General features: G+C 49.8%; 4 protein-coding genes across 11 annotated transcripts; all 4 read left to right on the forward strand.

The window, feature by feature from the left end:
• Positions 1 to 1887: 1887 nt before the first annotated feature.
• On the forward strand, positions 1888 to 3958 carry LOC100678203. The gene is made up of 3 exons (XM_031922021.1): positions 1888 to 2364; positions 3141 to 3269; positions 3336 to 3958. Exons 1-3 carry the CDS (start codon positions 2086 to 2088, stop codon positions 3438 to 3440), a joined length of 513 nt encoding a protein of 170 aa, XP_031777881.1. The 5' UTR covers positions 1888 to 2085; the 3' UTR covers positions 3441 to 3958.
• A 142-nt stretch (positions 3959 to 4100) lies between these two features.
• Positions 4101 to 7581, forward strand: LOC100117470 (DNA replication licensing factor Mcm6). The gene is made up of 10 exons (XM_003425481.5): positions 4101 to 4367; positions 4443 to 4586; positions 4657 to 4921; positions 4995 to 5197; positions 5272 to 5470; positions 5544 to 6074; positions 6147 to 6452; positions 6513 to 6861; positions 6953 to 7084; positions 7160 to 7581. Exons 1-10 carry the CDS (start codon positions 4276 to 4278, stop codon positions 7399 to 7401), a joined length of 2463 nt encoding a protein of 820 aa, XP_003425529.1. The 5' UTR covers positions 4101 to 4275; the 3' UTR covers positions 7402 to 7581.
• A 265-nt stretch (positions 7582 to 7846) lies between these two features.
• Positions 7847 to 11510, forward strand: LOC100117511 (urea transporter DVU1160). Of its 2 annotated transcripts, none has more exons than XM_008204325.3 (10): positions 7847 to 8045; positions 8325 to 8480; positions 8988 to 9107; positions 9370 to 9521; positions 9590 to 9743; positions 10160 to 10249; positions 10434 to 10581; positions 10645 to 10829; positions 10898 to 11062; positions 11153 to 11510. In XM_008204325.3, exons 1-10 carry the CDS (start codon positions 7971 to 7973, stop codon positions 11213 to 11215), a joined length of 1308 nt encoding a protein of 435 aa, XP_008202547.1. In that variant the 5' UTR covers positions 7847 to 7970; the 3' UTR covers positions 11216 to 11510. The 2 variants fall into 2 exon arrangements, with proteins under 2 accessions (XP_008202547.1, XP_016836806.1); XM_016981317.2 differs by having other exon boundaries at positions 7847 to 8000.
• A 184-nt stretch (positions 11511 to 11694) lies between these two features.
• On the forward strand, positions 11695 to 23427 carry LOC103315460 (receptor-mediated endocytosis protein 6 homolog). 7 transcript variants are annotated; one of them, XM_032595865.1, is made up of 6 exons: positions 12394 to 12922; positions 13008 to 13129; positions 14034 to 15006; positions 15132 to 15390; positions 15460 to 15836; positions 20520 to 23427. In XM_032595865.1, the coding sequence occupies exons 3-6, from the start codon at positions 14523 to 14525 to the stop codon at positions 20603 to 20605; spliced, it is 1206 nt and encodes a 401-aa protein (XP_032451756.1). In that variant the 5' UTR covers positions 12394 to 12922; positions 13008 to 13129; positions 14034 to 14522; the 3' UTR covers positions 20606 to 23427. The 7 variants fall into 7 exon arrangements, with proteins under 7 accessions (XP_031777877.1, XP_032451757.1, XP_031777873.1 ...); XM_032595864.1 differs by lacking the exon at positions 20520 to 23427 and adding an exon at positions 18986 to 19298; XM_031922017.2 differs by lacking the exons at positions 12394 to 12922; positions 13008 to 13129; positions 20520 to 23427 and adding exons at positions 11695 to 11902; positions 18986 to 19298.
• The last annotated feature ends 212 nt before the right edge of the window (positions 23428 to 23639 follow it).

Here is a 23639-nt window from a genome sequence, read left to right on the forward strand (position 1 = left end):
GACGGCCTCCTCCCTGGCTGCTGCTGCCCCCCGACGACATATAACAGTAGCGCGAGCTATCCTTCATTGACTCGCGGCGCGCAACATTTGAAAACCTTCAGTGCTATATACTATAATCAAGTTGTTTTCATGTACTTTTATCAATGTGTATCACGCATGCAATAACATAATATATAATCCAATTGTAAAAGCAAGTTGAAACTTTATCATCGGATATAATTTCAGGCATACATTGTTTCGGCAATAATTTATAAAATATAATTTGTATTCATAAATATAATATTAGATTTTTCATCTATTTTAAGACTACCCGTTCTCTCTGTCAGGTTCTTATAAACCTTCAAGACCCGAGGGTCAAGAGATTATCGTAAAAATTCACGTTAGAAATCGATTAATTATCATCGTGTAATAAAAGGACCGCCTGCGACGGGTATACGCAATGACATATAGGATGTATAGAAGTAGCACAAAAAAACCCCGCTGCTGTCAATGCCTATTTCACCCCCACTCAGGCCGCTCGCACGCACCGCGCCAGAAGTGCTATAGATATTCCGACGAAATTGAAATGTCGCTAATGTACGTTCTTGATACTTTTATCGGAAAAATTCAATACTTGATTCAGTACATGCGTATAGGAGGCTCGATCGATATATTATGCCTTATGACATGGCACGTCGTTAATTCCAAGACATGGGCTAGATCGCCTCGCACCGATGCAGCAGGCAATTGGAGCCTCTGCCGTGCCTATAGTTATAGCTCGCGGGCTAAAATTTGAATGCGATGTGTATAATATATAGGGCGTCGAGTTTGTCGCGTCACTCGCGCGCTCGCGGCCTAGCTGTGGGCGGTGCTCGCGGTGCTCGCGGTGCTCGCGGTGCGTGCGGTGCGTGCGGTGCGTGCGTGAGAGCCATAACGAGAGCGACGTAAGAATGCGCGAGCAGCTAAAAGGTGCCTCTATTCCATCGCACTCGAAAAAGTACACACGTGCGTGCGTCTATATTGTATAGTAAGCTATACGTTTGCAGAGACTGTACAGTGGTAAAGCCGTAGGATACGCGGCGCACAAATGCCAACAGCTTCGACCTACATTAATTCAAATGTGTATTTACCAATTCTCTGAGAAAGAGAAATTCATAATCGCACGCGTTATATGCTGCAATATGACTAAGCGGCGCCGCGCAGTATAGGATGACGCGATCGAGGCATCGATTTCTTCCGCCGAAAAAGTCCGGCGACTGAAGGACTTATCTTGCCCGTTGGTGCAGTTACGCCAGCAGCAGGTATAGTACTTGATATTGCACATTACGTTTGGCGATCGCATTGCGTATCAGCTCGCGCTCGCCCGGCGATCACGAGGTGCGATCGATCCTTTGTTATTGCCCCGCACGCGGCGTAGGAGATTCGTAATTTCGGCAATAGAGAAGTTGGAGAAACGCGCGCTGCTATCCTATAGGATGGAAATGAAATCCAGTCGGTATAGAGTTTGGAAATTGTTTGAAAATAATAAGCCGCTCGACGGTAAAAATAGTCCGGCGCCGCGGCGGCGGGGAGGGGGTCCGGCCGGTTGCCGTTTCCGGGAGGGAAAAACTTGCGGACGCCCCGTACAGCGTAAACGTCGTATACCTTGTGCACGTTGTATACTGGGAAATGGAAGGGGAGGGAGGAGTGCGTGTGCTCGGAAAGAGAGAGTTTGTTAGAAAGGAGCGGTATGACGATTGACGGGGAAGGGGGAGGCTTAGCTTGGCTAGTTTCGGAAAAACCGCCCTCAGCACTCGGCAGCTCGAAAGCCGGCACGTGGTGGTGGTGGTGTCGGCGGCGGCGGCGGCGGCAGCGGCGGCAGCGGCGGCGACGGCGGCGATCAGCCAGAGACAGCGCTAGCGAGTCACTAGTATAGAGGCTCCGCTGCTCCGAGCATGACGCACACGATCATTAGAGAGAAGTAAGGGTTTTGGCATGAGTAATCGGATATTCCTCGACGCGGCGGCGAACGACCAGTAGCGCGTCGCTGATTACATCACGTGTCCCAGTCTGAATCACGCGTGTTTCGTGTCTAGCAGCAGCAGCCGCAGCAGCCGGGGGCGCGAGATGATCGGCAGCGGCAGCAGCAACGCCGCCCGGGACAGCAGCTTCCTCTGTCTGTTGGCAATCTACGCGGCGCACGTTGTCCTCTTTCACGTGCTCGACGTCGCGCCCCGACTAGCCGACCTGCAGCAGCGGCAGCTCTCGCTGACAGCCTTGCCGCATCAGGACACGAGGATCGGCAGCGGGCATCATCACAATAGCACTGATGGGACGACTGGCAGTAGTGCCGCCGGCCTTGACGCCGCCACCAGCGACTTGCTCACCGGACTGCTGCGCCACGAGGTATTGTTCTGTGCGAAAAATCGCCAACGGCAAGATTTTTGGGAATTCCGCTTATGCTAATGTGCGGCGCGCTTACGTAAATCTATGTATAAAACCGCGTCAGCATTTTTATCAAACCCGTAATCTATGCATCTTTCTTCAATTTTTTCGTTTCCCACTCTTTTAAATCGCGATAATATAATAACAGGCGGTTTTCCGAAAGATTAGCGCTGCGCTGATAATGCACATTTTTTCAGTGTCTCTCTCGCCTTAAAAAATGCCTAATCTATCGGTGTTATACACGGCGCGGCGCGGCGCGGCGCGGCGCTCTCGTAAAGGTGCGCGCAAAACTCGCGCTATTTCTCGCGCTTTATTTGCGCTGATATCTCGTGACGTATAGCGGGCCCGCAAGCCTGTACAACGAGTGACAATGTGAGAGTAAAACACGCGTTTCTCTTGAACCTTCAAACCTCGCGATGTTCGGTTGCGCAAACAGCTGTGTACCTATGTAGATATACTCACGCGTCACGCATTCACAGACCAGTGCAGCACAGAGCAGCAGAGCTCTTCGAAATCGAGGAAGTAGGCCCGAGCGCGGACGCCTCCTGTGTATGTATGTGTGTGTGTGTGTATGTATGCACATACAAATTCAAGAGGCACGTGTGTCATCGTGTGACGAATTGCGCACACCGCCGCTAGCGAATTCGATAAACTGGCCTCGATCGCACCGCGCTGCTAGATATGTAGTCGAGCCCTTTTTAACGATGTCATTTCATAATGATTTAAATTTTACTCAGCTTGCTTGGGACAGTTCGTCCATGACGGATCATCAGCCCCGCCTGATGACTGCTGGTAGCGCTGGTTACGCGAAAATCGACTTGGACCTCCTATTTTTATTGACTTATTGGATTCAGCGCATGAAACACGTAAGCTGCGCTATATTTATTCGTAAAAATACGTGATAAATCATATTCTCTCTCTTTCTTGCGCAGGTTTTTGCGACGATTGCCCCGAGTTCCTCCACCTGGGGGGTGATTAGCGGCTGTGCCATCTTTCTTCTGACTTACACAGATCGAGAACATACTCTGCAAGTTTGATATACGACGCCCAACAAAGCCATTCGCTGATCTCGGATGCATTTTTCGTGATATACTCGACGCCTAAAATTTAATTGTATAATAATATAGCAGTAATATTATCATTATAATTTTGTACCGAACAGTCATTTATTTTAATTTTAACGCGACGATGACGATGACGATGAGCAGTATTTATATGATAGTTACATGTATATGTTGTCTGTGCATGCATCTCTGCAAAGTGCCGTGTAAAAGAAGAAAGTGACATGAAAGCAACATGGTGATTATGTGTAATATAATGTGTAGCCTAATGTCAAAGCTGATCATGATGTGTGTACGTGTAAACCAGCACCGCTGCCCCGCCGCCCCGCCTTTAATGCATAAAATATGAAACATATATTATTGTACAATTATAGTTAGAAAAGACCAAAAGTTGTACAGGCATATTTATATAAGATGAGCACGCAGGATTTATTGAATGTTTTATTTTTATACCAAACAATAATCAATAAATTGTTGGATTAATTTTTTGATAATACTGTCTCTTTTCTTCTTGTGATTAATAACCTTATCGTAAACCATATATTATTTTGAAATTGGCGCCGTAACATCGCGTCTCGCTCTCTCTCTCTCTCTTACTCATGCGCGCGCGCAGTTTCGACACGTTTAGCTTAGGTTAGTTTAATAGAGCTATAGTATATAATAACCCTCCGCTTTTCCCGCCAAAAACGTACACTGTATGTCAGCATCAGCATCAGTATACACTCTGATGCATACGAGCTGTGCACATCATACTTGGACGCCGACGCTTCGTTGCATATAGAAAAAATAACATCAATTTTCCCAGTTAGTCATGGATTTAGGCGATCAGCCCACTCGCCAAGCTAAGGTGCGGGATGATGTCGGAGTACAGTGCCAAAAATTGTTTCAGAACTTCCTCGAGGAGTGAGTTTATTTCGTTAAATTTCTTTTGTTCATTCAACAAATTTTACGGGCTCTTGATCCGTTCGATTTATTTAGATTTAAAGAAGAGGGAGAAGTCAAGTATCTCGAACCAGCCAAAGAGTTGGTCAGTCCTGAGCGTAGTACGCTGGAAGTTTCTTTTGAGGACATTGAGAAATACAATCAATTTTTGTCTACCACCATAATAGAAGAATATTACAGGTTTGTATTCTTGTTTCGTAGATTACGTAAGAGTAGATAATATTGTCATTTGCCATTGGTTATTTTTCAGAGTTTACCCTTATCTCTGTCAAGCTGTGTTCAACTATGTGAAAGATCACGAACATCATACGAAAGAAAAGGAATACTACGTCAGCTTGATCGATGTGCCGACTAGACACAAGCTCAGAGAACTGACCACTTCCAAGATCGGAACTTTGATTCGTATCTCTGGACAGGTTGTACGAACTCACCCTGTTCATCCAGAATTGGTTTATGGAACATTCGAATGCCTCGACTGTAGAGCAAAGATCAAGCACGTTGAACAACAATTCAAAGTAATCTATCCATTATGCACAGTGTTGCATGCCTAGTGTTTGCTAATTTATCATTTCTTTTGTTTCATTCCAGTTTACCAATCCTACTATTTGTAGTAATCCAGTGTGTAGCAATAGGCAAAGATTTAAATTAGACATTGACGAATCGGAATTTGTAGATTTCCAAAAAGTCAGAATACAAGAAACCCAAGAAGAATTGCCTAGAGGATGCATTCCTCGTTCGCTTGAAATCATTTTGAGAGCAGAAACTGTAGAGACTGTGCAAGCTGGGGACAGGTTTGTTTTTTGTTTTTTTCTTGTAAAAATGTTGCCGGTGAAAAATAGAAAAACTAGTGATTTTTTAATCATAGATACGATTTTACTGGAACTCTGATCGTGGTGCCCGATGTCGGAGTACTGTCCATGCCAGGTGCCAAGGCTGAACTTGGCTCCAGACACAAGCAAGGGGATCAAGGCGAAGGCGTTAGAGGACTCAAGTCTCTTGGAGTGAGAGATCTCAACTATAGGATGTCTTTTCTTGCCTGCAGTATTTCAGCGACAAGCTTGAGGGTAGCTATTATAATATGATAATTCAAAACTATTTCTCAATCGTTACTCAATGTTGCATTCCTCTTGTGCCCAGTTTGGTGGAACCGAAACTGGAATGGAGGAAATATCCCAAGAAATGATGAAGAAGCAAATGACAACGGATGAGTGGAATAAAATATACGACATGAGTAAAGATAAAAATCTGTACCAGAACCTAGTATCGAGCTTGTTTCCCTCCATACATGGTAATGACGAAGTCAAGAAAGGAGTGGTGTTAATGTTGTTTGGTGGAGTACCAAAAATCACAACCGAAGGAACGACTTTGCGCGGTGATATCAACATTTGCATAGTTGGAGATCCTAGTACAGCCAAGTCCCAGCTTCTCAAGCAAGTTGCCGAATTGTCACCAAGGGCCATTTACACTTCTGGAAAAGCTTCGAGTGCTGCTGGTCTTACAGCTGCGGTGGTTAGAGATGAGGAATCTTCCGACTTTGTCATTGAGGCTGGAGCGCTGATGTTGGCGGACAATGGAATATGTTGCATCGATGAATTCGATAAAATGGACCCAAAAGATCAGGTGGCGATCCACGAAGCTATGGAACAGCAGACCATTTCAATAGCCAAAGTAAGCTACTGATATACTAGTAAGACAACTTTTCTACCAACAACGCAACATCGTAACTTTGATATTTTCTAGGCTGGTGTTAGAGCAACCTTGAATGCCCGTACGTCAATTCTGGCAGCAGCCAACCCGATTGGTGGTCGCTATGACAGATCCAAGTCGTTGCAGCAGAACGTTTACCTGACCGCACCCATCATGTCTAGATTTGATCTCTTCTTCATTTTGGTCGACGAGTGTAACGAAATCATAGATAACGCTATTGCCAAGAAAATTTTGGACTTGCACAGTAACAACATAGTCACCATTGAAACGGTCTACACTCAACAGGAAATCCTGCGCTACATAAACTTTGCCAAGCACTTTAAGCCCATGATTAATGCTGTAAGTGATTATCTATTCTCCCAAGTGCTACAATAATAAATTTATACATTTTTTCTACAGCAAGCCGGCGAGCTTCTGATAAACACGTACACAGATATCAGACAGAAGGAGGGATCGGGTGGCAAGAAATCGACGTGGAGGGTCACCGTGAGACAGTTGGAAAGTTTAATTCGACTGGCGGAGGCTTTGGCGAAATTGGAGTGTCAAGATGAGGTAACTGAGAAACATGTGAAAGAAGCTCGTCGTTTGCTCAGCAAGAGCATAGTCCGAGTAGAGCAACCAGATATTTACCTCGAGGACAATTCAAGTACTGAAAATGGCATGGACATAGATAATCCCGCTCCAGCGAGAATGGAAGAATTGAATAGAATGGACGGTGACACTAGTAGAGAGGCGCGCAACGATGCTTGTAAGTAGTGTATTTTTTTTTGGCGTGATTACCCGTATTACTTTGCGCATGCATTCCATTAACGATCTTGTACTTGCTCGTCAACATACAGCTGACGAGCCTAGTGAGCAGGAGCAGCAACAGCCGAAGAAGAAGCTTACAATGTCTTACGAGGAGTACAAGAGTCTTACTAATATGCTGGTATTATATATGAGAAGCGAAGAGGAGCGATATGAAACGCAAGGTACGTTTAGCTATGATTAGTTATGAGTAGATGATATAGTATCGAGTATTAATGTTTACTTGTTTATGATTTCAGATGAAATCAAAGCAGGGACCAAAAAGTCTGAACTAGTCGCGTGGTACCTCGATACAATTCAAGACCAGATTGATTCGGAAGAAGAATTGCTGGAAAGAAAATCCCTCATTGAGAAAATCATCGACAGGCTGATCTACCATGACCAAATTATAATCACATTGACAGACAATGCCATCAAAGTTAAGGGCGATGAGGATGAAGATCCCATGTTGGTTGTACATCCTAATTACGTCATAGAGTGATTTGTTATTTATGTTTTACTCGCGATGTTGAATTACAAAACTCTTGCTGTGCCTTGTGTCATCAGCATCGATTACCACTATACTTGGAGTATTATGTGCGGAAAAATGGTCGCCTGCCTACGAATTGTTGTATAAAATATTTTTTACTTGCGAAAATAAAAACGTTTTTATAGACAAGAAGACTTTTCGATTGGATGCTGAACAAAGGCAATGATTATGTGCTAGTAGTGCTAAAATTTTTTTCTTTTTACCGCTCGCGCAATTATCGGTGAAATTAATTTTGCAGCTAGTACGATTGTGTAAGAGTGCTCAAGAGGCGCGCAAGCGTCGAGCGCTCTCTCGCTGGCTGCGAGAGCTCTTCCCGTGTGGCCAAGCTCTTAATTTGATAAAGGCGAGCGCAAGTTGCCCAAGCGACGCGAGTTCACATTATCTCTTGCGTTTAGCGTATGCTGTCTATCTCAAAGACGGCGGCGGGTGCAGAGTAGGGGGATAACGTGCCGTAAACAGACAGGCTACTTGGCATCGCGCCACACAGCAGTTGTCGACCAGGGGGCCTTTTCGTCGTCGCCATGTCCAGCGGGGAAGTGCAGCTGCAACCGGTCCGTGGCGATCCCGAGCAGGGCTATCGCTTGCATAAAAATCTGGTTTCGTAAACTGCTTTTAAATAGTTTTATCCATTCGCTCGTTGTAGCGTCATTATTTTATTGTGAAAAAGTATAGGGAATGAATCTCTGCTCGCTCGCACGCACAAGTCCGTTCTATTTACGTAATCGTGTATTTCAGCGAGATTGAAGTAATCGATTTCTGCCGAGTTTGAGCCCCCCCGTCGTGGCATTTTTATTCCATAGAGCGATGCTCGCAGGGCTCTCTCGCAGCCATACGTGCGCTATAGGTGAAGTTTGCCTTGTGTTGTGTGTTTACAGCCGAGGGCTGACGATGAGCAACTCGCGGAGAATAACGGGCGATGGGCAACGATCGGTGGCGACTGCCCGGCGTTGCGCGACTACTTGGCTCCAAAGGAAGGCACCTGCTGGGCACTGTGCAAGCTCCTCGTGTCCTTCGTACGCGGCTTTTCCCAGGTAATTATAACGCAAATATTCCCAGGTAATTATAATTATAATTACTGTTAATTACTTCGATTCCTGTAATATACGCACCTCTAGGCCTTGACATTCCGTTTCTCCGCGCAATTTTCCACTGCGCATTATAATATCACGAGTATAATAAATGAATAATAAGTCTTATACGCAGTATCCATGTGTATCCGCGCATAGAGTTTCGATGGTCGAAATAAATATTATAGCTGTTAAAACTAAAAATAAAATAATTTCAACATGCACTTGTTCAAGATAAATAAGTTTGTCGAGATTTTGAGATATCAGTCGTATACTACAAATACTTGATAGCGGGCGAGAGATACAATCGAATAATTTATAGCTTTTGATAACGATTGGAGAACTGAAAAACGGTTTTAGTTGAAAACCTCTCCGTGATATGCCCCTAAAGTAAGCGATTTCCAATCAATCTATCAATGTAGAAATCGTGAAATCTGAAAAAGATAATGCTGAAAATCCGTCTATGTTCAGACCGGCTTCGCAAACAATCCCATTACTGGCATTATACTGATGGTCGGGCTCGTATCGACAGCTCCTGGAACATTTCTGGTGTGTTCAGCAACAGGTTTTCTCGGTCACTTAATATCAATGGTAGGTATTGCACTTTCCTATCAACAATATTTATCAATCGTTGCACTTTTATAAGAACCTGCGAGCTCAAGATTTATTTATCATTCTGGACTTGATTGCTCTACTTTGATTTCCATCGAGGAACTTTGTATCATGCTCGGCAATTGAAAACAAGAAGTACAAGTACGACAAAGAAAATTAAATATGGCGGACGAAGTTAATTGCAAGACTATCGAGTATAGTTGCAATATTAATTAGATATACATGCGAATGTGAATTGTAGTCATTACAAGAACCTTCGGTCAATGTGGACAACGGCCTGACTGTGTTTAATCCGCTGATATTCGGCGCAGTCTCGTATTATTTTGTGCCAGTCGTCTATGGAGGATTCGACGGGTTCAGTTCGTTGTTGATGCTGTTGGGTGTTATCTTCATGTAAGTTTAATACGTTGGATGAATTTCCGCGCGATGCCTATACACACTGAATAAATCTTCCATTACAGAGCATACTTTTGGAGAGCTTGCGGAAACGGCGGAATCCCCTGCTTGACCATGCCATTCAACGTGGCGGAGCTCATTCTGCTTTTCACGCTAAAAAATGCTGCCGATTCACGGGCCATTCTGTCAACCGTTCGGAATGCCAGCTCGTCTAGTTTGGTAAGTTGAATCGCCGCGTTATTTCGGCCGAGTAGTGAGAAACGAGATGGTTGCGTAATCCGGCTTTATCGACCAATATATACATGTAGTCCTCGTTGACTACATGTATACATATATATGAGAGAGAAAAATCAAGCGAACCAAACGCGTTTTCCCAAGCTGCGTCTGTACTTAGGAGCTGCGCTAACCTGCCCTTGCAGTGTCTGCGTCAGCTTGCCGAGTTTATAGCTATAGGGCTATAGCAATTAGCGGCCGCCGCCTGAAGAAAGAGAAGCGGGCAAGAGCCTTACCACTGTGATAGCCCCCCCAACACCCCCCCCCACCCCCACCCCCGTCGCGTAAACGAGCACATCGCAGCGCTGGTATATCAAGCAAATTCATATAAGACAAGACTGATATTGTTCTCTTTTCCGCAGGACAATGCAGGAGCGATAGCGGCGGAGGCGGGCTCGCTCGTTGTCGAGAACGCGACGACGCACGTCAACGCCAGTCCCGACTGGGGAATGGTAAGCCTGACACGGGCGCCAGGCGACTGCATCACGCATTGTTCTGCGCACCGCGGATGATAAGGCCGCCCCTTCCTCGCATCGATCTCGCGCACAACGCGGCTATTTTTGCCTCCCTCCCCCAGCTATAGCTGCAGACAGTTGCCGCCGAAAGTTAAAAACTTGACATGTCCTCTCGATGCAGGTGGTGCAGGCCTCCCTGGCCTCGGCGTCGCAGCTCTTCGTCACGGAGAGCCTGGCCTTCGGCGCCCTCGTCTACCTGGCCGTCCTCGTTTACTCGCCCATCACGTGCTTCTTCGGATACCTGGGCTCGCTCGGCGCCTCGCTTGTCGGTACGTCCTCGCGCGCCATATGAAAATAGCGGCCAATGAGAATTCCGGCTTCCTGCCTTTCAGCCCTTCTGCTCGGAGCTCCTCACCAACAGATTCGCGCCGGGCTCTGGGGCTTCAACGGCTACCTCACGGCCGCGAGTTTGGGCGGCAGTTTCTTGGTGATGAACGGCCAGGTAGCCGCCGCCACTTGCGTCGCCATCGTCCTCACGGCCCTCCTGCAGCACGTGCTGCAGATCATCTTCGTACCGGTATAGCCCAGCATCTCGGCATGCGCAATCGATCTACTATATATAATATCATGCACACTTGTTCGCAGACCGGGCTGCCAGTCGGGACGATGCCGTTCGTGCTGACCACTTGGTTGTTCATCGGCTTGGGCAACTCATCCGAGGGTCTATTCAACTACCCCATAACCATGTCTTCTCCGGAGGGCCAGCGGCAGGAACTGTTGACTCGCCGAAAGACGGCCAAATTGGAACAGGTCAGCCCGCGTGCATCCCATTTTCCAGTCCTGTATAATATAAGTCTGCTGCAGTAACGTCAATCGGACATATATGCCTGTCTTTTGCAGCGCGCGGAAGCGGCTGAACCGTTGGAGATACTGCTTCAAAACGGCAAGTCTTCGTCCGCGTGACGCCCATCCCGTTATTGCACCGAGTAACAAAACCAAGTGTCAACGTGCAGAGAGAGAGAGAGACCGCTCGCCAGACCCCGAAGTAATTGTATATAGCTTGCGGACTCTGCTCTGCTCCTCTATTCGGCACAACTATAGGCATCATGTAAGCTAGCTAAATTTACAGATCAGACTAGTTTCAGCTCTTTTTGAGAATACCTAGCCGAGATGTTATATGCAACTTGTTTTTATACATACCTACATTGTATTGATATTGGATTTTTTATAAAATACACAAAGCGTTTTGTTAAATGAGTGCAGTGTGCGATTTATTCCACTCCCCTCTCTCTGTGAGTAGTGCGGCAATTCGATGCATGCTCACATAGGTTACTTATGAATATATAATCTAGGCAGCGAGTGGCTCTGCGGCTCAGGAATAGGGCAGTTCTCGCAAAACTGCACCTTCCGCATGTGGGTGCAGCTCTCCCTCTCTCGCGGCTCCGTGACGTCAAGCGCATTTATGGTTTCCACTGCAGTGCAGGTCTTTCCACGGGAGCAAGCTTGGACTGCGCAACTGAGCGTGATATTTCTTCGACTCTTCGTAAGAGTTATTTTTTCCTGGCCGACGGAAAGCGAGCTCGAGAGAGCAGTTTCAAAATGAACAAAGTACAAAGCCGCAGTGCAACTTCATCGATCAACGCGTGCCGGGTAAGTTCGAGGCTTGATTAAAATTGAATGTGCTCGCCCGACATGGAATCGGAGGAGGCGAACGATCCTACTTGAGAGGCTCGTTTCGCAGGGGCCGGAAGAGATGCGAAGCCGTTGCTCTCGGCTCGTGGGATCGGCCACTAATCGAGCATGCGGGGGCTCAGTTGCGCCCGTCCGTCGTCCTCCTTCCCGGCCCCCAGCACAGAGAGAGAGAGAGAGAGAGAGCGAGCGAGCAGAGACAACTCCCTGAGCCGCGCGGCGGCTGACCCGATCCTGCCTCGCACTACTGCGCGCGTCCACTCTCTCTCTCTCTCTCTCTCGGCGCTCAGCCCCTCCCCGCGCCCGCGAGAGCACATGGAGCCCAGAGCCGGACGCGGCGGCGGCGCTGCTGCTGCTGCTGCTGCTGCTGCGCAGAAGGGGAAGGGAACAACGCGGAGCGGAGAGCGAGGAGGAGGCTGACTGAGCCGACGCAGTTCGGCTGGAGCAGTAGCACTCGGAGCTCCGAGCCGTCCTGGATCTAGCGGCGGCGGCGGCGGCTGCGGCGGCGGCGGCGGCGGCGGTGGCGCGGCTTGCTCGGGTCGAGCTCGTGCGCTCCCTCTCTTTTATCGCACGATCGACGGCCGCCAGGTAGTCTCTCTTTTTATCGAGCGCGCTATAATTACACGCGCGACAAGTGCGCGCGCTTCGCTCACACCAGTGCTCGGCCTCGCTCTCGCTGCTGTGCGTGCTTCTGCCGCTGACCATCCAGTGGGTATTCGCCAGCTGCACTCGTACTTGTTGAATTGTTGCTCGCTTTCCCAGCCGCCCCGTAATACACTCGAGAGCCGCGGTCGCGAGCAAATGTTTGCAATCCATTCGCGCGGAAAATGCGCACTTCGAGCAACGAGCAGGCACACCTTTTTTTCGCTCGTGGATTTCATAGTGCTGCCGCGTGCATAATGTACACACTTGCAATTGATGAGGCGGATCCACGGCGGGGGCTGGGCAAAGAACAGCGAGAAAGTCAATCTGCATAGCAGAGTAAGCCAAATGTATATTGTGCCTCGTCTAGTCGTCTTTCCGCGATTCTAATCTCTTGAGATTAAAATTTATTTTTCATGCCCAGCCAAGTTGGTCTACTCCCTATTCCGAATAGCTTAATTGCGCCACGCTGCACACGCGCAGACTACTAACTGCCGAGTGCTGACGAGCCACTTGACGCGCGAGCCGGAGCAAGTGTACCAAGAGGCGAGTATTTTTTCATTGTCGGAGCGTGCGGAAAAAGTTTCGAGAGCGACCGCTTAGAGAAAACATTAGAAGCAGGAGCCGCGGGCTCGACAACAAAGCTTCGTATACAAAGAGAGGCGCGTGAAAGCAGAATAAGCGGGGGACCCGCTGGCGAAAAGTCATCGGGCTCGTTGCATACTCATACGCACATACGCCGGGGCGGGCGCCTTTCTCTCTGTGTGTGTGTGTGTGTGTGTGTGTGTGTGTGCGCCCGTGCATCTCCCTAGTCCCTGCACACCGGCACACGCCGACACGCGCCACTTTTCGCGAAAAAAACTCGGCGTGCGGGATAAAAGAGGCACTTGCACTCGTGACAGACACACTTGACACGCTCGCGGCCCATTTCTGGGGCCTGGCAGACCCTGCGCACGTTAGCATTGCCAACGTTGCCTTTCGACGACGACGAAAAAGTGACGGCCAAGTCTTTTCCTATATCGCAAGAAGCTTGTATAGCGGCAGCTCGTACACTATAGGCAAAGTTACTTATCGTGCCTGCTCCGCGTCTCTCACTTCCTGCGTATAACTCATTCATACGTAATGGCGCGAGGCCGCTTCAAGAATAGCGATCGGAAGGACATAGTTTTATGCAGCGAGAGCATCGTCATTCGGAAAACGAGCGGCACACGTACCCAAATGCTCTCGATTTCGCGGGATAGCTCTCATACAATCGGGGAGCCTAGGTATTCTTGCCCGCGTAAACCTCGCGCCGTGCGTAGCTTCTATAACGTTTACATTAATTAATTACAGCGACGAGGAGATGTTGCGCTGACTTATTGCTCGGCAATCTCCCGCCGTCGTGCAAATTTCGACAAGCTCTGTCTAGACTTAGCCGAAGGATTGAAAGAGTGCCATAACTGATTTTCAGGACTAACGCTGGCAGCCACTACGAGCGGATGGAGGTCAGCTGCGCAAAGTCCTCAGCCGTGGAGGAACTGGAAAGAGGATCAGTAGAAGCAATGCCCGCCGCGCGCATTAGGTCGGGCTAGGTGAGGGTATTAGCGGCTCTCGGCTGATCGCTACAGGACAGGCATCCGAGCTGCATCCGTCGGTACTAGACATCGGCTGAAGAGGAAGATGCGTCGAGGAGCAGCGTCAGCCGGCGTCAGGATCGGGCGAGTCTCGCGCGAGCGCCTTGGACGCTCGGCCCCTCGCCGCCGGTAGTACTGCGAACACAGCTGCGCCGCACTGCGAGTGCCGGGAATACTCGGGTCATCGGCATGCCCCAGTCCAGCTGCAGTCAAGTTTGCGCCATTCCGTGGCGCGCCTGACAGTTGGCGCATGCGCAGACGACGCCACCGCCGCAGAGGGCGCTACAAAAAGCCGATCGAGGACCGGGCGAGCGCGTTCTGATATTATGACGGTTATGCCGTCGAGCTCCGATGTCGCGGACAAAGCGGTGTCGACGGAGGATGCATCGAGCGGGGTGGAGGTGGCTCGCCTCGAGGCCGTCCTCGCGGCCCTCGTCGAGAGCAAGGTCGAGGCGATGAAGGCCTCCGCAGGGGCGACGACCGCGAGGCGCGCTGGTAGCGCCCCTCCCAGTCCCAGGCGGCCCAGGCTCACCTCCTCCTCGACCGTCTCCTCCTCCCAGCACCACCAGCACCACCAGCACCATCAGAACCACCAGCATCATCACCAGCACCAGCACCAGCACCAACACCAGCACCAACACCACCACCACCACCACCGCCAGCAGCACCAGCAGCACCAGCACCAGAGACACGAGAGAAGCGACAAGGCTGCCCGCCACGCTCGCAGGCACAGGAGACACGGGTCCGCTCCCTGCGGTGACTTTGGCCTCGAGGACCCCATCATCGCGCATCACCGCAAACAGCGACACGGTAAGTATAGGTATATTATACTCGTGCCCAGAAGTAGAAAAGTCCGAGAGTGATCGGCCGCGTGCGAACTTGCGTTTTCGTCGATTCACTCGAGCCTGCGATTGAGCCCCCCCCCCCCCCCACAGGGAAGGCGAGGCAAAAGAGCATAATAGACTGCAGTGCTCGAGGCACGAGAGAAGCTCGAAGCCAGTCCAGGAGTCGTCTGCATAATCCTGATCTGGAGTCGAGATTCGAGCTGGCGGGCCTCGAGGCCGGCGATCGGGACGTTGCGCTGATCCAGTTCGACCGGACGAGCTGCAGGGAAGTGCTGAGCGACGGTTGCGTGGCCGCTGACCCGAGGCTGCACCAAAGTGCCTGCTACATTTCACATAGCACCGCTCAATTGTAAGTCCCCGCAGAGCTCGCACGTACCGCATGCATAAATGCACGCGTGATAACATGCGCAACTTGCAGGAAGAGCTTCTACGACGAGTACCCCTCCTTCGACTTCGCGGACGACGTCGAGGAGGAGGAGGAGACGTTCAGCGGGCCCGCGGGCCTGATGCCGGGGGCCTTCGGCGCGCTCGCTCTGCCGGCGGACTCGCCTCAGTCGGAGCAGCGGGGCTACCTGCACCGCCACCGGCCCCGCAGAAAGCGCAAGCGCCGGAAACGCCGCAAGGAGCGCCTGGTCGACGTCGAGGCCGCGGAGCTCGAGCTCGGCGTCGTCGACCCGGACGACCTGCCGCCTCGCGCGCGCTGGACCATCGTCGCGACGGCCTGCCTGCTGCTCGCCATGTCGCTGCTGCTCGTCGGCGTCACTCTCCGCATGGCCCCCATAATCGACGAGATGGGTGAGTGAGACGCGACGTCGACAACGACGACAACGACGACAACGACAACGACAACAACAACAACAACAACACGATATTTCGTGTTACCCGTAGCACGTGCAGCATGCAACCAGCACGCCGTGCACGCACTCTGGCGCATGCACGCGTGGGATACGCTCAGTCCAACGGGATTTTTCTCCTCCGCGCGCTATTGATTTTCGCGCGACTGCGAGAGGGAGCCCGCTGAAGCACGCTCGGCTTTTCCGAGCGCGGCGCTGCCGCGGATGCTGCTGTTGCTCCGCTACTCGGCTGAGAACCCGTCGCCGCTGCCGTCGATTCGGCCTAAGCCTCTGACAATGCGCCCGAGGGCTGATCTCGCGCGGTCTCGGACGAACTAGGCGCTCTTCGAAATCCGCTCTGCCTGCAGGCCTGCTGCCGACATCGATTTTCGGCCTAGCGCCGCGTCGAGTGCGCAGCCAGGAGCCGGAAGCGCGCGATAGCGGCAAAGATGAGGCCTGATGCGCTCGCGGCGGCACAAAGGGCCCCGGCCCTCTCTCATGCCAATTACGCCGACTTGCACGCGGCCTCGTTCGGCGCACTCGCGCGCGAGCAGAACAATGCGAAGACGTGTGTAGACGGCGCGGGTAGGGATACACACAGCCGCGGGAGAGTGGAGAGTCGGGAAGCGCGCGTATATATAGAGCGCTACGGAGCGCGCGGGTGAGGGTAAGAGTGAGAGAGAGAGAGAGAGAGAGAGAGAGAGCGCGCGCGCGCGAGGTCGAGGGCGCTCCATGCCTCCAAATTAAAGGCGCACGTCTGCAGCGCGAGGCTCCAGTCAGCCGGCAGGTTTCTTCCGCGACAGAGTCGCGCTCCCGTTATACGGCCTCTTCCGGACTGAGACTGTATAAGTATACTGTGAACAGTGAAATCGGTGCGGATGCTTCGTGTGGCTGCTGCTCTGCTGCTGCCACGACCCATCACTGCGACAGCGGTAATCTCCTCGTGATCTGGCAATTGCATTGTTCGAAAGCCCGGCGCTTTTGCCTCGCGTGCAATTTCTCCATGCGCTCAGCTTCTTTTTATCAGAAAAAACAAACTGGACAGGAGAAATTGCATACAGCCTTGATTTGAGTTGTTGGCTTGTTGCAACTGTACGACCTTGTCGTTCATTCAGTGGCAGTTGCCCACTCATCTGAGTGCGGAGCGTTTCGGAAACTCGCAAATTCGAAAAAGATACATCAGCTGATAGCCGGGGGGAATTTGCACGAGTAAACAACGCAATGTAAATATGGAGTCCGCAAGAGAGGCTCGCTGCCGCGAAGCAAGCAAGAGCCATGTGCATTTTTGCCACGCTTTCCTCGATCGTCTTGCGCGGGCCGCAAGAAACAGCTCGACGAATTTAAGTTTCGCCGGAGCCAGCGCGCGCGCTCCGATCGATATCAGCGCTTTCAGCTTTAACGCGGCGGCGATGCCAATAGCTAAATTTTTTTATCGACGCGGCGCAACGCCTTATCTTTTACGAGAGCACTTATATAGAGAAGAGAGAGAGAGTCGTTTTCGTATACGGAGGTGTATATTATATTAGCCACCGGTTGCGCGCGTTTGATCGCGTGATCTACCGGTCTCTCGCGAAGACGGCGAAATTGAAACTCGCTCCAGTTATGTAATTCGAAGAGGCTGGTGCCGCCGCTGCCCGCGTGAAACGTGCCGGTCGGAACAACACGCCTCGAGAATTCGAGAAAAGGGCCGCAGCCCGCAGCACTGCACCGTCACCGCGTCACGTCCGCGCCGCGCGCCCACATGCGGACTCGAACTACTAGCTCCGCTACTCAGCATGTCCTACATCGTCGCGCAGCAGTTTTCCATTCGTTCAAAAGTGTTAACATACTGAGAGGCGAAAACGTGCAAAAACCATATCTTGGAAAGTTCTCGAATTTTTCCCCCTTCTCCTACTCCTCCGCAACTTCATCAATCATTTACACTTCTATCTCGAGGGCTACGCTTCATCTATTCGCATATGTAGGAACTGGACAAAGTCGCGGCGATCTGGGTCATCATGGACCGCTCATAATAGCTCACATCTCCGTATCTTCGCTCGGGCGGGCGCGGCTTGAAAATCGAAATGCCAAGGCGCGTGTACTTATCGGCCTGCAGAGTGCAGACTCGCTTATTACTTGCCGCCGCTTTTCGGCACACTTTTCAGTCCTCTCGCTTTGATGTGCACGATTCTTTTCTCGAGCATAGAGAGGCGACACGAATCCTGCCCCAACAAGCCTATGAGCCGCCGTAAGCTGAGCAAGATTGAATATTGAGGCTGCAAACTGCCTCGAATGCATACCTATAGATAGTAAGGCGAGGAAAGCAATTTGCTTGGTTGCGGAGGAGACCGATCGGCGGTCGGCCGGCGATCTTTGCGACAATCCCAAGAGCTGCCAAATCCGTGTATAGGCGCGTATAGAGAGCATGGTGAACATTAGATCAGGCTGAATTGTTGCAGCTAAAGTCCTCGTTTGCAAGCTTCAGACCGAGGCAGAATTAAAGATGATTCGCGAGCTCGAGTCGGGTCGTGGCGTAAATACACTTTTCCACGGATCGCGCCGAGCGATCGCCGCTGACGCGCATCCTCGCGTAAATATTTAGCTTATCTTGCTCGATGCGCGCGTATCGTACTATATTAGCACCCTATGCATGCAGCCGAGTTAATTTGGACGTGCTCGCAGGCGCAAACATAATTTCAACTTTCCTTCGGCTGCGTTAACCGAATCAAAGTAGACAGATCCATAGAGAAGCCTGTAGCAGCGCAACTCGTTGATCGTCGCTGCTAGCGAGGAAATTTTTACCAGCTGCTCTCTTTCGATTATACGCGCCTGACGGATCGCCGCGCGTGCGGCAAACTTGAGCTGCGCTGAGTCGGCCCGAAAATAGACGAGTTCGGTGTATTTTTAAGTCGGAGCCGTTGCTCTGACGTCGAACTGCTCTCTCTCTCTCTGTCTCTCTCCCCCCCCCCCCCCCACACCCCCGCGCGCACGCCGTTGCTGTCCGAAGCTCGCACACGAAAGAGTAGGCCCGACGACGGCAAGGACGACGACAACAACTCAAGTCAAGGGGGCGATCGTCTGCCGCACAATTGTCGCAGACGGCGAACCTGAAAAGGTACCGAGGAGTTTCAGCTAGGTGGATGCGTTGCGGTGGCCCGGACTGGCGCCAAGCTCGTATTCCAATCGCCACCGAGAGCTATAGGACCCGCAGCGAGAGCAATGCCATCGGAAAGTGGAGCGCAGCCACGGCGGCCGCTCGCGCGATCCAAGGACGATAGCCGCGCATCAGAGATCGCGGAGGCGGCATTCGAGTCTCGAGGCTGCTGATGTACTCGTAGCTGAGCCGCTCGTTGCTCCTTCTCGGGCAGCGTTCCTGCGGTACAGGAGCAACGCGGCTGGCGGCCGAAGGAACGCGCGAGGATGCGCTGCGCGAGGAGGCCATCCGCGCGGCGAGCGCAGTAGCGATGGAGCTGGATTACTCGCGTCGCCGGCTCTCGGCGACCTCGGAGGAGCGGACCATCTTCTACCTCGAGGAGATGTCATCGCCGAGCTCGGAGCCCGTGCCGGCGGCGGCGGCACCGGCCGAGCAGCGCCACCGGCAGCGCAGGCGCGACAGCTCGGCCAGCGGCAGGCCCAGGCGGCAGCGCCGGCCCTCCGAACTCCTCGAGCAGCAGGCGCACGGCTCCCACTGGCACGGGCCCAACAGCTGCGCCAGGCCCACGTCTCTAGGTATACCCATCGGAGCGGCAGCTCTCGCGGCGCGGGCGCCCGTCAGCAAATCACCCCGCCGAGCCAACGGAAGAATACGAGAAAAGCCCGAGTAATTGTTCACGTTGTAGAGTCTGCGTCCTCCCGCGCGCTTTCCTTGGCTCGAGCGGCGCGCTGATTTATTGACGCGAGCACGCGAGCACGCGAGGGGCACAATGGGGTAATGCGCAGCGGCGACTCTCGCAGGGGACGGCCGTCGGGCGAGCGCCTGCAGGCCCAAGGTCCGCCGGCAGAGCATCGCCCCGCAGCAGCAGCAGCAGCAGCAGCGACGGGACTCGGCGAGACCGGCGCGCTCGGAGCCCGGCACCAGGAGCCCCTCGGTGCTGCTGAGCCCGACGGGCCTCGAGGCCGGGCTGCAGCTGGCCAAGGACCCGCGCGAGCTCGAGCGGGCGCGGCGACACCGGCGCATCGCCATGATCCTGCTCGGCACCTTCCTCTTCATCCTCGCCGCCTCGGTCCTCGCCGTCGTCGTCACCCTCACGCACAGCAGCTTCCACAGGCCGCCCACCGGCTCGAAGGAGCTCGCCGAGCACCGGGCCAACGTAACTATCGCTCGCGCGCCGACTAATGCATATAATCTAACTAGCGGCTAGGTCGCACTTGCCTCACTTGATTCCCCGCAGCGTGAAAGTCGGGGGCGCGTTCAGAGAATCCAGCCGTCTCCGCCAGCTTTCCTTTCCCCGCGCGATAGTCTGCCCTTCCTTTCTCTAGCGAACTTTGCTTATAACCTCCTCAAGTTCGGCATTTCGTTGGCGCATGTGTGTACGCTGCGGCACAGTTCTGTGTAACAACGCCTGTAGATCGCTCGCTGCACTGAAGCATGAATATTGCGGCCACTGCGCAAGCAAAGCCGATCGCTAAACTAAACAATCCAGTCGGCCTGTCTTCTTTGTTTCAGTCCGCAAGGAAAACGAGGAGTTGCTGAACTCATTGAACCGAGACTCATCGGCGCTCGGGAACGCGACGACCTCGCTACCGCCTTGAGCCAGCCGAAGGTGAGAGAAGGAGGAGCAAACGAAATGGAAATCTGCATGCGGTGCCCAATCTGCTGCTGCTGCTGCTGCTGCTGCTGACTTGTTATCTGTATCTGCAGCGCCGCTAAAAGTAGAGAAAGTCTCGAAAAAACAGAGACTTTCTCCCCTCGGTCGAGATAATTTCTAAATAAAACTTGCCCTCTAACACTCTCGCAAGCAGCCTCTAGCTCTTTCACTCTTCCGCTGTAGATAAGCCACGCAACTGTTATCACTGAGACTGCGCATACCTATACTGGTTATACTTGCGCGCGCAAACTTTTCACAACTTTAACCGTTGCTCTATTTGAACAGCCGCTATTGTGGCCGATCGAGCTACGCTCTCGAAACTTATTTCTTGGCCAAGCTACAAGAGCAATGACAATCGCATATAAATTACGCCAGCGGCTCCTCTTTAATTCCTTAGCTTTGCTTGTTTTTCTATATATCATCGAAGCCGAGTACGGAATTGAGATGCAAACTTTTAAAGCAACGTGAGACTCGTTAATGTATACGGAAGTACAAATTAGTAGACAATATCGAAATTCATCAATTCGATCTTTCTTTCAGATTAATGGGCAAAGTCGAGTATGTTAATTATTTCTTTGTCATATATATTCTTGCTTCAAAGTAAAACAAGTGATAATGTCTCGCGCTATGCCAAACACTTTCATTTTTATAGAGTGTACATTATCCATACGTTTTCTGCCATTTCTACTGCCCTGCGACTCTAAAGAACGGAGCCCTATGATCTTCATTATTTAGGAAACACTGTCACCTCTCAAGCAAAATTAATCGACCTCGACAAGATTCTCGACTTTACATATATTATCATCTTTCAAACGCGTCATTATAATATACTTCAAGGCCCTTTGTTCTCACGCGTCCAACACCGGCTAATAATTTCCTCTGCTGTTCAAAATTATTCCCAGCTACTTTTGTCTTTATACCTATTCGACAAATATCAAGATGGCGATAATTTTCATATTTATATGAGTTTGGCCGAAAATCTGTGGCGCATAAAAACTTTGCAATAAGGATAATTTAGTTTTAATTTCTTGCCGTTGAAAGTTAATACTTTTTATCAAGTAACGCACGCAGCAAGTATACAATGTATACATATACTTATAGGTCCCCCAGATGGCCTCCACGGCAAAACCCGCCGACGTAAACCAGAGCATTTACTAACTATTTATTAGAATGTTGCCAAAATACACTGCTAACGAGTCACTAAAAGTAAAGCGTAGACCTCTTGCGCTCGATCTCTATTGCTTGTCTATCCATAGCTGTTAAATCGTATTTCGATCGTTGGAGGTGCGTAACAACATGTCAACGCTATTCAGTCCGATGAAGAGAAGGGTTGGAGTTTTTTTTTTTTTTTTGAAGTATAAAACGCATCAAACGATGGAGCAGAAACGGCATCTATATCTGAGTCATCTAAAATTTGCGAGTTTGCTGCGATTGGTCTGCGTTACTTTATACAACTTATTGCTCAGTGAGAGAGAGCAACGTAATAAACTAAACTTACAATCATGCGCGAATATCAAAGAATAATCACTAATATAATGACTAACGTTTACCATATTTTTTAATGATAACAATCGCGTGTATATAAGATTAATACGGGAAAGAAAGAAATGATAATATTATTACAGGTTAGAGTTTTAAATTCATATAAGGAGGATATTATATTAACGTCAGGTGGTCGGCGATACATACCGTATGATTATTTTCAATGCAGATTCTATAGGCCGTTTGGTTATATCTAGATCCATTATATACAGCGCCAAAATCATTGAGAGCATTCCATGTTTCTATTTTCTGCGTGTACTCGTCGAGTCGCTTGGCGATCGCGCACTCGACAACGAAGAATCTATATTATATATAGCAGCAAATATAATTAAGCGGAAAACAGAGTAGGCCACTAAATTAATGCAAGACTATGGTTAATACAAGCTTCCATTTATCTATACTAACCTCCATTTTGTCCTAATAAGTATAATGTTATATACTACTTGGCGAGCGAATAAAACACGTTTGTTATCGTGAAATTTCCAGAAATTTCTTTCTCTTATCATGAAGAGCGCAAAACGCTCCTCTGTGCCAATGTGTATAAATTGTACATTTATACTCAGGCCGCAGCAGCAAACGCTTGTGGCAGCATCGGGTGTAGCCATACATTACTAAATATAACTATAAATAAGCGCAGTACGAATAATTAGGCTGAAAAGGCTAAATAATGGTTGACTACTTGTAAATACAATAGCGAAAAGAAAAAAATGCACTTGATTACATAACATAAACAATTAAGAGTAATTTATTCAAAAAAATGGCGGAATATCATGCTGATCCAAGATCGTTGTTGTCAATTGTTAAATTACACTCTAGGCTTGTTGTATTATAGGTAATACGACAACAATACTTTAAATAAGCAAATGAAAAATAAATGAACAAATGTACGAGCAAGATAATATAATGTCAAGATGCAGGATAATCGTGCCAAGGTCGTGTGTATTAGGAATTAATAACAATAATCATGTTAATAATAATTGTATTGATACAAACGCACGCAGTACGTGAGTGAATATGCGTGCCTGTGTGTGTGTGTGTGTGTGTGTGTGTGTGTGTGTGTCTGCTGTACGATCATTTTGAAATGCAAGAAAAATCATAAAATGTAATCATTGTGTAGAAAAAGATGTAGACATTAAAAAAGTACACAATTATATCGATACGCATTACCATCGGAATGCATTATTTATGTATGATAACTAATAAAGATTTTGAAATTATCAAGTTTATTTGCTTATACTATATAATTGATTCTACAGTATGTATAATATACGATATAGCAACAAAAAATTAAACATTCGTATACGCATTGCCTGACAATCATCAATTGATACATCATGTAAGTATAAATGTTTGATGTTATCCGAATCAGTAGGTATAATTAAGTTTGCAATCGTCGATCACGCATTTTTGCCATGATAAAATTTGCAAGAATAAGT

Source organism: Nasonia vitripennis, chromosome 1, assembly GCF_009193385.2.
Source record: "Nasonia vitripennis strain AsymCx chromosome 1, Nvit_psr_1.1, whole genome shotgun sequence".
NCBI lineage: Eukaryota > Metazoa > Arthropoda > Insecta > Hymenoptera > Pteromalidae > Nasonia > Nasonia vitripennis.

What these genes read in the sequence shown, in the direction of transcription:
- LOC103315460 (XM_031922017.2), top strand. Translation starts at nt 14,523, where the DNA reads ATGACGGTTATGCCGTCGAGCTCCGATGTCGCGGACAAAGCGGTGTCG. An exon ending in TCACCGCAAACAGCGACACG is followed by an intron (nt 15,007 to 15,131) that starts GTAAGTATAGGT and finishes CCCCCCCCACAG; the next exon opens with GGAAGGCGAGGCAAAAGAGC. An exon ending in CCCCATAATCGACGAGATGG is followed by an intron (nt 15,837 to 18,985) that starts GTGAGTGAGACG and finishes GAGGAGTTTCAG; the next exon opens with CTAGGTGGATGCGTTGCGGT.
- LOC100678203 (XM_031922021.1), top strand. Translation starts at nt 2,086, where the DNA reads ATGATCGGCAGCGGCAGCAGCAACGCCGCCCGGGACAGCAGCTTCCTC. An exon ending in CCGGACTGCTGCGCCACGAG is followed by an intron (nt 2,365 to 3,140) that starts GTATTGTTCTGT and finishes AATTTTACTCAG; the next exon opens with CTTGCTTGGGACAGTTCGTC. An exon ending in GGATTCAGCGCATGAAACAC is followed by an intron (nt 3,270 to 3,335) that starts GTAAGCTGCGCT and finishes TTTCTTGCGCAG; the next exon opens with GTTTTTGCGACGATTGCCCC.
- LOC100117511 (XM_008204325.3), top strand. Translation starts at nt 7,971, where the DNA reads ATGTCCAGCGGGGAAGTGCAGCTGCAACCGGTCCGTGGCGATCCCGAG. An exon ending in TCGGTCACTTAATATCAATG is followed by an intron (nt 9,108 to 9,369) that starts GTAGGTATTGCA and finishes TGTGAATTGTAG; the next exon opens with TCATTACAAGAACCTTCGGT. An exon ending in TGCAGATCATCTTCGTACCG is followed by an intron (nt 10,830 to 10,897) that starts GTATAGCCCAGC and finishes ACTTGTTCGCAG; the next exon opens with ACCGGGCTGCCAGTCGGGAC.
- LOC100117470 (XM_003425481.5), top strand. Translation starts at nt 4,276, where the DNA reads ATGGATTTAGGCGATCAGCCCACTCGCCAAGCTAAGGTGCGGGATGAT. An exon ending in TTTCAGAACTTCCTCGAGGA is followed by an intron (nt 4,368 to 4,442) that starts GTGAGTTTATTT and finishes CGATTTATTTAG; the next exon opens with ATTTAAAGAAGAGGGAGAAG. An exon ending in GGAGCGATATGAAACGCAAG is followed by an intron (nt 7,085 to 7,159) that starts GTACGTTTAGCT and finishes TTATGATTTCAG; the next exon opens with ATGAAATCAAAGCAGGGACC.